Source organism: Colletes gigas, unplaced genomic scaffold (assembly GCF_013123115.1).
Source record: "Colletes gigas isolate AHSC1104 unplaced genomic scaffold, ASM1312311v1 Colletes_gigas_Sc00019, whole genome shotgun sequence".
Taxonomy (NCBI): Eukaryota; Metazoa; Arthropoda; class Insecta; order Hymenoptera; family Colletidae; genus Colletes; species Colletes gigas.
Window position 1 is genome coordinate 4,820,441 of NW_025106648.1, and position 12,626 is coordinate 4,833,066.

The window sequence follows — 12,626 nt, forward strand, 5'->3', positions numbered from 1 at the left end:
TACTTGAAAATTTGAAATTAGGAAGTTTTACTGTATGCGTAATATATACATATAATTTAAAGACTATATCAGTACTCCTTAGTACCATAAAAATAATACTTAGATGCAATACTTTTTTGTTACAAAAATATTATTCCATGTTTATGTTTGCTTTTTATCGATAGCAATTTTACTTATATTTTTAAGCATTTCTAATCGTTTTGCCATGCAAATTACTTAAATATATTTTGCATTTATTATTGAGTAGGATAGTTGATTGTTACAAAAATTAAGTGTCCTTCCACCCTGTTAGTATGTATGGGAAACGTATACATACATTGAACAATAATGTATGGTGCTTTTATTAAAAGGTAAATACATTATATAAAGGGTACACAAACTTTTAAAATACTATTTAATAAATACTTATTTTTCAGAATTTTCGTTCAATTGTATATTTACATTTTTTGAATTCATAAACGAAGTTTGTGTACTCAAACGGTATATATACAAGTATTTAAACACCTGTGAGATAGTATTTTATACTTGCCATAGTGCCTTTAATTATAATGAAAAAGAGAAGACTATTGTATTCAAATTTTATAGTCATTCCTATGAATTGAAATTTTACCTCCTATAAAAGTTTTTATTGTTAAAAATATTTTTATCTGTGAAAATATGTACATTATTATTGGTGTAATACGATTAGTTCATAAAAGATGATTAATTTCTTTTCTATTAATCTTCTTTCATGAAGAATTAGAAAAGATGACGTATTTCATTTTATTTTATAGAGAAAAATTTCATATCCATTTATCTGTAGCATAGTACAATTAAAATATAATTTCAAATATATGATACGGTAAAGTATTGATCATGTATTTTATTGTGTCATTCAACACCATTGCAAAAACAAAATATTTCTCATCAATTATAATGTTTATTGTTTATATAGTTACAATATTTTGTAACTGATGTATCAGTATTTTGTAAAAAGAATAACATACTACAATGAACTAAAAGAATCCGATAATTATAAAAAATTAAAAGGATTCAAGAACTTTATGTACACATTTGTGATCAATTTCTTTTAACATGTTATGTCTCCTGGTTTTTCTTAATATATCTGACGAAGTTTATTGTATTATGCGAGCAATGATCAGTAATTGCATCTAAAATGCAACTGTGAGATATTTTTTGCCTTGAAAAATTTCGAAATTTAAATTATACAAAGTAAGTCTCGTCTTTTTCGACGAATTACGTAAAAGGCTGTTGAAGTACTTATTGTATTCCATATACAAGCATTTATGAAAGTAGAACAAGGCGCTGTTTTATGTTTGTTTATGTATTTAATAGTAATAAGTTAAGTACATATGATACTATCATTTGAAAATTTAATATATCTATTACCTGTGTTTACAGTGCTATTATTAACCGATACCCTAATGTATTCCGTCCTAAAGTGTTATATACATATACTGTTATATACGTTATGTATAATTTTTGCTTTGTAATAAAAAAGTACCATTAAAAAGTTATACTGTGGATTTTTCAGAAATATATGTATTAGGTATTAGGTACAAATTAGGCATTAACAAGTTTAAAATAGACGAAATTAAAATTACATGCTGTTTAGAATACTTTGAGATTTATAATTTATATACAGGGTGTTCGGCCACACCTGGCAAAAATTTTAATGGGAGATTCTAGAGGCCAAAATAAGACGAAAATCAATAATACTGATTTGTTGATGGAGGCTTCGTTAAAAAGTTATTAACGTTTAAAGTTCCGCCTGTAGAATGGCAATCTGAGAACAGCTGCGTACACGCGACAGTGGTTCTCACTCAGCATGAGAAACTCTACTTACTGACGTATCGACAGCCTTACAATTCTATGAGTGAGGACCACTATCGTGCGCACGCAGCTGCTCTCAGATTGCCGTTCTACAAGCGGAACTTTAAACTTTAATAACTTTCTAACGAAGCCTCGATCAACAAATTACTATTCTTGATTTTTGTCTTATTTTGGCCTCCAGAATCTCCCATTAACATTTTCCCCAGGGGTTTAACTAAAATTTTATGAATAGATTAAAAGTAATACATTTAATAATTATTATACGTTATAAGCCAATGTGCCAATTGATCAGGATTTTATTTCAATTTATTGTCAAATTAGTTATACCGGGTGTTTGGCCACACCTGGTAAAAATTTTAATGGGAGATTCTAGAGGTCAAAATAAGACGAACATCAAGAATACTAATTCGTTGATGGAGGCTTCGTTAAAAAGTTATTAACGTTTAAAGTTCCGCCCGTATTGAATTTTTTTCTAGAAAGTGGATAGGATTTTGGGGGTAGGTCTATTCACCAAAAATTATTGTAATTGACCCCCCCCCCAACCGAAAATAATTTTTCCAGAACGATTTGAAATTTTTTAATTTTGTCGAAGAATTTCAGGGAAATAGGTCAATGTATGGTCAGACATTATATTTTTGATAAAGAATTTTTTTCTGAAAAGTGCGTAGGATTTCGGTGGTATGTCTATTGACCAAAAGATTGTAATTGACCCCTGCAACCACTAATTATGTTTTTAGAACGATTTGAAATTTTCTAGTTTCGTCGAAAAATTTTCACACCTCGAATTTTTTCCTCAAAAGTGGGTAAGATTTCGAGGGTATGTCTAACGATAAAAAATGATTGTAATTGACTCCCCCAACCGAAAATAATTTTTCCAGAACGATTTGAAATTTTTTAATTTTGTCGAAAAATTTCAGGGAAATAGGCCAATGTATGGTCAGACATTATATTTTTGATAAAGAATTTTTTTCTGAAAAGTGCGTAGGATTTCGGTGGTATGCCTATTGACCAAAAGATTGTAATTGACCCCTGCAACCACTAATTATGTTTTTAGAACGATTTGAAATTTTCTAGTTTCGTCGAAAAATTTTCACACTTCGAATTTTTTTCTCAAAAGTGGGTAAGATTTCGAGGGTATGTCTAACGATAAAAAATGATTGTAATTGATTCCCGCAACCGAAAATAATTTTTCCAGAATGATTTGAAATTTTTTAATAACATTTTAATGAAGCCTCAGTCAAGAAATTGATATTCTTGATTTTCGTCTTATTTTGGCCTCTAGAATATCCCATTAAAATTTTTAGCTGAACACCCTGTATACCGTTATTTTTTAATAGTTCTAATGTTCATAAAAATTGATAATGTCGCTAAATAACGTTTTTTGCAAGATTAAAAAAAAACTCTAGTAAAAATTTAATGGTTGAATTTTAACAATTTAAAATAAATTATTTTAAATTATTTGTTAATAATATCGGTTCGGTAGCCTCTTATAAATTAGTGAATAATTAAGTATGCAGTAGTTTCGTCATTCTATCTTAAAAAACTGCTACATAATTTTATCGCGCTGATACGATAATAAAAGCAGTACTACACAAAATTTTATCTCACAGATACAAATGTTTATCAATGTAAAATATCTTATTAATTTTTTGATACCGATCAACCTACAAGTCAGCACTGTTATACATTTACCTGTTATACAACATACATTTAAAAATTCGTAATGGTACTTCGTATTCGTAACAATATTATCTTACACGCGGCAAAGGAACAGAATTTTTTGTGTTGTTCCTTTGTGTCTACCGGGCACATACTAAACATGAAACAGTATTTTAAAATATTTTAAGATTTATTCATCTGCTTCCAAATTACACTTTAAACTGTATTTACAAATTGACTAATCAATTTCTCAACACCCGAATTTTTATAATATGATAAAAGAAACACTTTCTGCTTCGATATCAGTCATTTAACAAAAATACTGATATCTATACTCACATCGTTAAATGCGTTAAAATTATTACGGAATGTTATTTGCTCAGTATGCCCACAAAGGTTAAATACATCTTATTTCGCATATGTAGCATAAAAGGCATGCTTCTCTTTTTTACATGATTCGTAATTAGCGATGGATTTATTTCTGTATCAATACTACTGGTACCAGATAATAAAATATCATTTTGCATAAAACCGGTTTGATAACTATCCGAAGGTATCGATACATATCAATTAAATACAACACGTAGATACTCGATATCAATTTTCAATACCGATAATTTTATAATGATTACATATTAATACCATATCGTATAAACCTAGCAGACATCGATTTTATCATGAATGTATCAGAAAGTAAAACAAACAGTTTGGTCGATATGAAATAAGTAGTTAATAAGTACGATGTCAAATAATTATTTCCAGAGTTCATTTCGTAATTACATACTTCGAATTGTATCTATTTTCTCGTATTGCTTATTTCATACTGATTAGATTTGGTTTTGGTTCGAAAGAAGGAAGTATTCGATGTAAAAGATAATGTGAACAAGATAAATACAACTATTTAGAGATACCGATTAGATTTTGTTTTGTAATTTTGATAATCTATCCATTAGTATTAATTAATGATGGGTAAAATGTAATCTGGCTTCAATTTCTACAATCACTTCTACAAAGTGATTAGGACAAATGTAACGAGATTACATTTCGCTCAATATTGGTATCCATTCCAACAGCATCAGTATCGGAACTCGATATCGCATTCTTGAGATTTCGATATCTCTTCGATACTTGTTATTAAGTACGTTGGTATTGAATTGCTTGAATATCATCAATATGTATCGTATCAGTCCCGTCGCTATTTATTATAGAATTCCTTTTTGGGTCACATGAAACAGTTGGACATCAATCGACTAATTTCGTTGAATAAATTAATCGAGATGCAATACAAAATTTAATTGTCGACCGACGATTAAATAATCGTTATTCATTGGTGTTGTCCCATTATTGATTGAATTAATGATTACTTTTCGGTGACTAATAACGTAAATCTCGTTGTCTTAAATACAAAATGACTGATTTCAAAACATATTTCTTGAAATGGAACCACAAAATAGTGTTTTTAAAAAATAATGTAACAAACAAATAGGATAACACGTTAATTGAAATGCTACTTCAAACAATGTTCTTTTAAACAAGTCCAGGTCCTATCAAATATCACTGTTAACACTTTGCTGGTGGTAGATACTTGTACCATTGAAGATGCACTACAGAAAGTTCTCTAACAAATTTATCACCATAAATTAACAAACATTGATTTTCTTAATGTGTTACTTTCCTATGTTTCCTTAACGTAAGTGATTCTAAATGTTATTATTATTTTTCTATTTAAATTGGAAATAGTCAAATTACTTCTCTAAAAGAAGTACGTTTATCAAAATTTAGTCGATTGTTTAAAAACGGCGTTGTAATTACAAATTTTATTATAAAAACAATATTAACACTTTGACGGCCGCTGTCACGTATACGTGACTTTGCGAGCTAGCAGACGTTGGCCACTGTCACGTGTGCGTGATTTACTGTATCAGTCACTATTTCATCGTATATTCAACTTATTACGTTTGTGAGGTTACATTTATAATTCCTTATAATAATATTCCTAGCATCTTCGTGTATCTCACTTTGGTCTACAATATCAGTGGTGACGGACAACGGTGATACGGCGGCCATTAAAGTGTTAATAACTTATGAAATTTTTTAATTCAAATCAATTAGGTAGCTTTATTAATCATCGAAGATGGATCATTAATTTAATCAATAGTAGTTTCAGCAAAAAAAAAAAGAAATTAGTTACTATGGTATTAAGAGTTAACCATATTAATCGTAATCGACAATCACTACTTCGATTATAATCTGCTCAACACTGACATGAACACCATCAAACATTCCGCCAAAGAGGGGACAGTATCGTCTATATACTATTTACAAAGCACAGTCAAAACCCAGTGGCTTATCCTATTATCTCTGGAAATTTATCACAAACTTCAATTGAAATATTCTTTTTACTTAAAGCTACGATTCACACGTATTCGTATCACACATTATTGCCTACCACCAAAAGACTCGGTGAAGATCATGTAACAGGGGATATCAGACTGGTGTCTCGGGATTGTCCCATTCTTCTGCGTCCTGTCGCGATAAGAAACGCACGTGCAATGGCTCCCTTACCATTAAGCTCACCGTGTCGGAATAATCTATGTCAATGGATCGTTCACCGTCCCGGGGTAAACTTTTGTTCGACGAGACCGAGCTACTATGCTCTTCGCTAGAGTCATGTTTGAACACACTGTCGGATTGCGAATGGGTCGGGGTGGACAATTCGGAAACCAACGGTGTTGATTCGTCCTCGCTCTCCCCCGGAGCGGACGAGGCTGGCAATGTTCCCATCAGACGGTCCTTCAATTTCGTTAGCTTTTCCAGGCTAGAGTTTGGAACTGATACCGACACTGCCTCTTCGTTTAACGTCGACGTGGACCGCAGTTTCTTAATAGGCGTCGAGATAGTCGGCTTCAAGGGTATATTGTTTGCCACGTAATTCTCGTCCGTTGACTTAGATCTAAAAGCAGGTCTAGGAGATGGCGGTGGAGACATGAACAAAGAAGATGGTCTGCTAGTGTTGGAATTGCCGCCATCTCTCCTTGTATTTCTACGTCCAAACGAGCAAACGGATCTCGTGCTGAGTTGAGACGTGATGCTACGTTGGGAATTTGTACGCTGAAGGTGAACCGTAGACTCCAGTGAACTGTCGTCCGATGTTTCTGGTTCGTCGTTAACTGGTACCCAGTGCATATGCGGATTAGATTGAAGAATAACGAAATCCGTGTCCTGAGATGCGGTTGCGCCGTTTCCTAAAACAAAGGGTCGGTGTTATACGCCTTTTGTTTCTTTTTGATCTCCACACGAATTCCATTGCAAACGCCAGTACGAAATCAAACGATTTAGGAATCGAAGATTAAAAACGTTATAAGAATGTTTCGGTGAAATATGATTAATTACTGCCATTAAATTTTCAACTACCCGTAGTACCGAGCGCGTTGTGTTATAGAATAAAGATATAAAATGAAAGAATGCGCTCGTTTAGCTTATAGATCTACTCCGTTAAGAAAGATAATCTCGCTTTAATTTTCCAACAAAATTTTATTGCCATTTGCATTTATAATATAATGTTCGAACAATCTAATTATGGTAATTGTACAGGTAGTACAAAAAAAAAAGAATACAATGAATCAGGATGAAAATATAACTAGTTCTTTAATTTGATATATAAAACTCTTTCACGTTGAAGCTTATCTTTCTAAGTATACAAGATCTATCAGCGTGAACATCCAAAAAGGAAGTATAGGTACTCGTTCAACAGCATCCGATGATAGTAACAAGTAATTATCACAGTCTGTTTTACAAATGTTCATTGTGGAAAATAATAGGTTTTGAATCTAGGAAATATACAATATTTCTAAGTATCATATATATCGGGAAGTAAAACAATACAACCAGCGATTAAGCATTAATAATAACATTTTAAGACAGATTAATACTTTGCCACGGACACGAATGTTTCCTACTGTTTCAGAAATACAAAACGTTTTCGCAGCTTTTTCTTTCTCGCAAGCTATACCATTATTGTACTAAACTATTGCACGAAGACGATGCTTTTATTATATCTATGGTAAAACGCATACATTCAAGTCACTACCGCCATAACGTTACTTATTTCACGCATTATGTGTATATTTTATTTAACAGATGACATTCATTTTATATCCTTCGTCTATTTACAACGGTCCAGTCTCGCATGACGCATTGGCACATTTTCAAACAGTCGGTGTGGAGGTAGGTCTCAGAAGGAAGTAGCGATGTTTCCTTCAGCCTCTTCCACATATGTATATGTGTGTATATAAAAACTAAATTTTTTATTAATTTCCCCTAATATGGGTGCACCTATCATAGGTAATACTGCTATGGATGTGTCTATATATTGACATATTAAGAAACATTTAAATAAAAGATACGTTAACAAAATTTTCCTAAAGAATTGAAACTACGAGTGATGAGTATATAGAACCATCTTCGAATAGGATGATGCAGTCGTATCGATGCAGTACACACATGATAGACGATCGAACTATGGTCTTCTTTGATTCAAATCATTAAAGATTTGTATTGTACTCAAATACGGTGTCGCAATTTTGGTCTGGCTGCGGTGGTTCTTGAACTATAACCAGAGGCAGTGTAAGCGGTAGTGAAGAGGGCTCACCTGGAAGTGAGTCTGATGGTACCACTGCCGGTGATGGTACGTCTAATACATCTTCGCAAGCTTCTTCATTTAAAGTCTGCAGTGCTCCACAAATCATTTGTTCTTCCAAGGTCACCTGAAAAATGAATCCGTTATTTGTTTCTTGATAGATTCGATAACTTGGTACTAACTTTCTGGATTTCGTTTATTGGTAATTATTATTATTTATTTGCATTATGAAGCCGTCAAACATAATTTTGCTTACCTGAAACTAAAACCGAGCACGCGATTGTAATGAGAATCATATTTTATTAATCTATCAAGAGGTAGAATAAAAGTGTATATGCATTCTAATAATATGCTTTAAAAAGGCTTACTTGTTTTTCCATAATAGATTGCTTAGTTTGTTCTCGTCTAGGAGGACCATCGGTCCTTGATGTTCCTTTTTCTTTTTCAACGTGTACAGGCACACGTATCGAATTATTTGGTAAAGTATGGTCTAAAACAGAGAAGTAACACATGATTTTCATATACTATATGTTGATTTTATATTAACAAATAAAAATACTTCTTAAACATTTGAATATACAACGAAACTGTTTACACAAAAATTGTTTATTTTGGAGGAGGGTGTTATAAACATCAAATCTTCTAAAGTATCTATTAACAGGTAATTTTCAGTCGTGAAAACGGATTGTTTAACAAATATTTTGAAAAGTAATGTAAAAGCTTTAAGCCAATATACATGTACTCGCTAATTTACACTGTTGCACGACACCGAATGATTTTATTGAATTACTCTTAACGAATTCTATTACATCATAAATATAATAATATATTTCATTTTAAAAAATTAAGTCGACCTTGAAAAATTCTTTTCCTATTTTTAACTATTTACGAAATATTCTCGCTTTTCCATTTATAACGAGCATCCTGTACTGTATGCTTAATAATTATAATTTTATTTTTATGAAAAATTGTTATGTACCTTTTCTTTGAATTTGTTCCGATCCTACAGTGAAGCGTACGCAGCGTGGACCTTCTTCATGCATGCTAAACGATGACAATTCTAATTCCCTAAGTGAAACAATCACCATACGGAACAGTTCCCAATCTCCAAAAGCCATTTTAAGTACCTATAAGTAGAAAGAACAACATTCGCAATTGTGTGTTGAGAATTAGATTTAAATGTTTTATACTAAACTTAGTGTAGAAAGAGTATTATCAAATCTTTAAAAATTGACGTGAAAAACCAATACGGGAAAAGAAAAACTTACTTTTTTCAGCTCTTGTGTCTCACAGTGTAACAAAACCCTGCCATTAATGTTATTTTCCTTAATAACATTTTTGTACTGCGGTGCTAGATTGTGATTCAAACTTTCAATTCTATCAATGAGGTCACAAACGCCGTTTACTGTTAGAGACGAAAGTTTTATTTCCAAAATTTCGGACTAAAAAGGAGAAAGGCAATATAGTTTTTGTCAGATGCTAAAAAATTATATACAATTTTATAAACGTTATATGCATGTTGTACCGGTAAAGTTGTAGTTGCAGAAAGCGGTTTAAGTACAGGTTCCATAGGAGGCATTTGTACCCAAGGCGGAGTCTGCCAATCGAATGAAGGTTGCATGTACCAAGACGAAGTAGATGGTACTGGAGCAGATCCTTGTAGACTTGGTGTTCTGGTTAATTTCATGTTACGATTGATTAAACCAGTTCTATTCGCGTTCCATTGCTCCTGAGTACCACCATGCATAGTCCAAGGATTGTACTGTTTATATGGCCCAAGTCCTGATTCTTCTTCTATGCTTTGTTGCTCTTCCTTGATCTTTTTCTTAATATAAGGATCAAGATTAATCGTGAATGGCAAGAATATCTTCATATCGCTAACAAGTAAGCTGGCACGATGGAAAGTCAGGAAAATGTCCAGCTTGCGTTCATCTCTATCCATTTCTAAAAGAGGCTGAACTTCTTTAAGTACTGGTATTTGGGGACGTATTCTAATAATTTAAAAAAAAAAACATAACTTATTAGATCGTAAACAAGTTTTTTACTTTTTTTTATCGAATATTGGATCAATTTCAATAGTCAAAGGAAATAAATTACTTTCATTTTATCATCTTTATCGCGATTTCTATTAATATATTATAATCAGTCTATTAGAAAGTCGTACATTATCAAATAATTATATTCAATAAAATGCTAAACATAACACACAGGATAATTATAAATGGAACGTACTTATCATAAAGACTCTTCAACGACATGGAATCATCTAAACTCTCTTCATACATATCATAATGCAGAATCAACCAAGATGTTCTAAATGGCCATTGTTCGGTGATATTGATCCAACTGGCTAAGTGATACCAATTAAAATCAATTTGGAATGCTTTTAACAATCTCCCTAAAATAAACAAATGATATATTAAATGAAAATATAATAAATTATGAAATAAGTATTCTAGAAGCTAATAATTTTTGTATTACCAGTGACATAAACGACGTTCATTAATCTCCTCATGCTACGAGGGTTTACGTCGCTGAAGTAGTCGTCAGTGAGAAGCATTTTATTAAGATCCTGTGCTCCACCCAGTCGATTTAAATTGCTACCAATACTACTGGCTATCGATTCGCTTAATCGTAATTTTCTACTGCCTTTTCTACTTTGTGGCTTCAACTTTTCGTTACTGTTCATTATACCAGACTCTGTACTGAGTCTTCTATTAGAAACCGAATGATGCATTGTACTGGATGCGGTGTAATTAACACTCTCTTCAGCTTCAGTCCACGCGGTTTTTTTGCTATGTTGGGCAGTTTGTTGAGCAACCTTCACCTTTCGTAAACCACTATTTTGCAAATAAAATGGAAGATGTACCATATTGCGCAAGTAATCGTGCCCTCCAATATTGGATTCTGTGAATAATCTTCTACTATTGACTTCCACTGCCTGTTGAGTGAAATATCATAGTAAATATGTTAACTTTGGTCTATTAATACATTAGGAGGCTGAACGGAAAGTTCTTGCATTTTATTTATTGTAAAATATATCTACATGTTTTTAAGAATAAATATTTATGTAATTAATTATATAGTTTTCTTTGCCAGATTCATAAATTTATAAACGCTTTTTGTTTTTTAATTAAAGTATTGACTTCTTCGAGAGTTCTGAATTCTACTAATCAAATGATTTTGCAGTGATCTAAATAAATGATAATTAAAGAGTTCTAGTCAAGCCCAAAGTCTGAATATGAAACCTCAAGGGAAAAACCACAAGAAGCTAATATACCAAGTTCAAGTGGCACCGCTTCTGTACGTAAATGGTGTCAAATAGGATATTGCAATAACAATAAGACCACAACTATTTGCAATATATGCAAAAAAAATGTATGCGGAAAGTACGCATAGAGCAAAATCAGTATATGTAAAAATTGTGACCGATGAACTATAAACAATTAAGCGTTTGATTAATTGATAATGTCAATAAATCTATTTATGTATTACAATTAATATTATTAATCTTTTTTTGTCATTTTTTAAAAGTAAGTAAAGACTGAAAATCCCACTAAGCACTTTTTCTAAAGACCAGTCATTCTAACTGGTTTTGGTAAAAATAGGAATACTTAAATAGCTGATAAATCTAGTGTTAAATACTTTACGAATGTTTTCTATAGTTTCTGTGACTATAGAGGATCTTTGAAACTCAAATATAATAACGTTATAATATAATATAAATCTGTATCTTATTCATTAACTTTTCTTTTAATATTCTTTACAGCATAATTGCTTTAAAAAATATATAAAATTGTCTGATAACGATCTACACCTATATTGTCTTATGTGAAGTGAAAACTTTTCCATTCAACCCATTATTTTGAAAAAAGTAAAGGATATGCTATAATACCTTGGCAATAATATGTGGATCAATCGCTAATATTACAACAAATGGATAACCATTATCACTAAATAATGCTTGTATAGCATCTAAAACTAATAACACTTTATCTTGTTCGCAACTGTCCAGACCATCCACAATTACTACTAATCTACTTTGTTGAGCCATGAAACTATCTAGACATTTGACCTGTTTTTATATAAAAATTTTGTTATTAAATAGAAAGAACATCTTAATAAAATATTTAGTCTGAATAACAGTTTATGTACCATTTCCGTCATTAAACTGACTTCGCTTCTCAGTGTTTGTATAAAACCTTCGCTTTTCAAAGTCTCCAACTTGGAAATGCTGCGTTGAAGATGCCGTCTTTGAGAGAAAACAAGCGCTTGCAAAGTTCGACTCCATGTATATAAGTTTGCTATTACACTGACTGCTAATATTAAGGCAACAGTTATCATAATTATGTGTGCCGTAACTTTCTCTATCGTTGGCCTGTGGTAATCAGTAAGTAATAGAAACCTCATTTTAAAATTTATCGATCGCTTTATTATCCTATTTAGTGTCTTCTTTGCATAAAAAATTGTTGCTAAGTCAATCCTTATTGTGTAC

At 31.7% G+C, this 12,626-nt stretch overlaps 1 protein-coding gene across 11 annotated transcripts in view; it reads right to left on the minus strand.

Moving 5' to 3' along the window:
- Positions 1 to 3,102: 3,102 nt before the first annotated feature.
- The window catches only part of LOC122400660 (kinase D-interacting substrate of 220 kDa), a 187,134-nt gene continuing 177,610 nt past the window's right edge, over positions 3,103 to 12,626 (minus strand). For all 11 annotated transcript variants that reach the window (XM_043402226.1, XM_043402222.1, XM_043402221.1 and 8 more), the window contains 10 exons: positions 12,287 to 12,509; positions 12,027 to 12,206; positions 10,613 to 11,072; positions 10,364 to 10,529; positions 9,657 to 10,122; positions 9,400 to 9,573; positions 9,111 to 9,258; positions 8,500 to 8,621; positions 8,144 to 8,258; positions 3,103 to 6,737 (listed from right to left, as the gene is read on the minus strand). In XM_043402226.1, the coding sequence (XP_043258161.1) occupies positions 5,980 to 6,737; positions 8,144 to 8,258; positions 8,500 to 8,621; positions 9,111 to 9,258; positions 9,400 to 9,573; positions 9,657 to 10,122; positions 10,364 to 10,529; positions 10,613 to 11,072; positions 12,027 to 12,206; positions 12,287 to 12,509 (2,812 nt within the window). In that variant the 3' untranslated portion in view covers positions 3,103 to 5,979. The remainder of the gene's footprint in view (positions 6,738 to 8,143; positions 8,259 to 8,499; positions 8,622 to 9,110; positions 9,259 to 9,399; positions 9,574 to 9,656; positions 10,123 to 10,363; positions 10,530 to 10,612; positions 11,073 to 12,026; positions 12,207 to 12,286; positions 12,510 to 12,626) is intronic.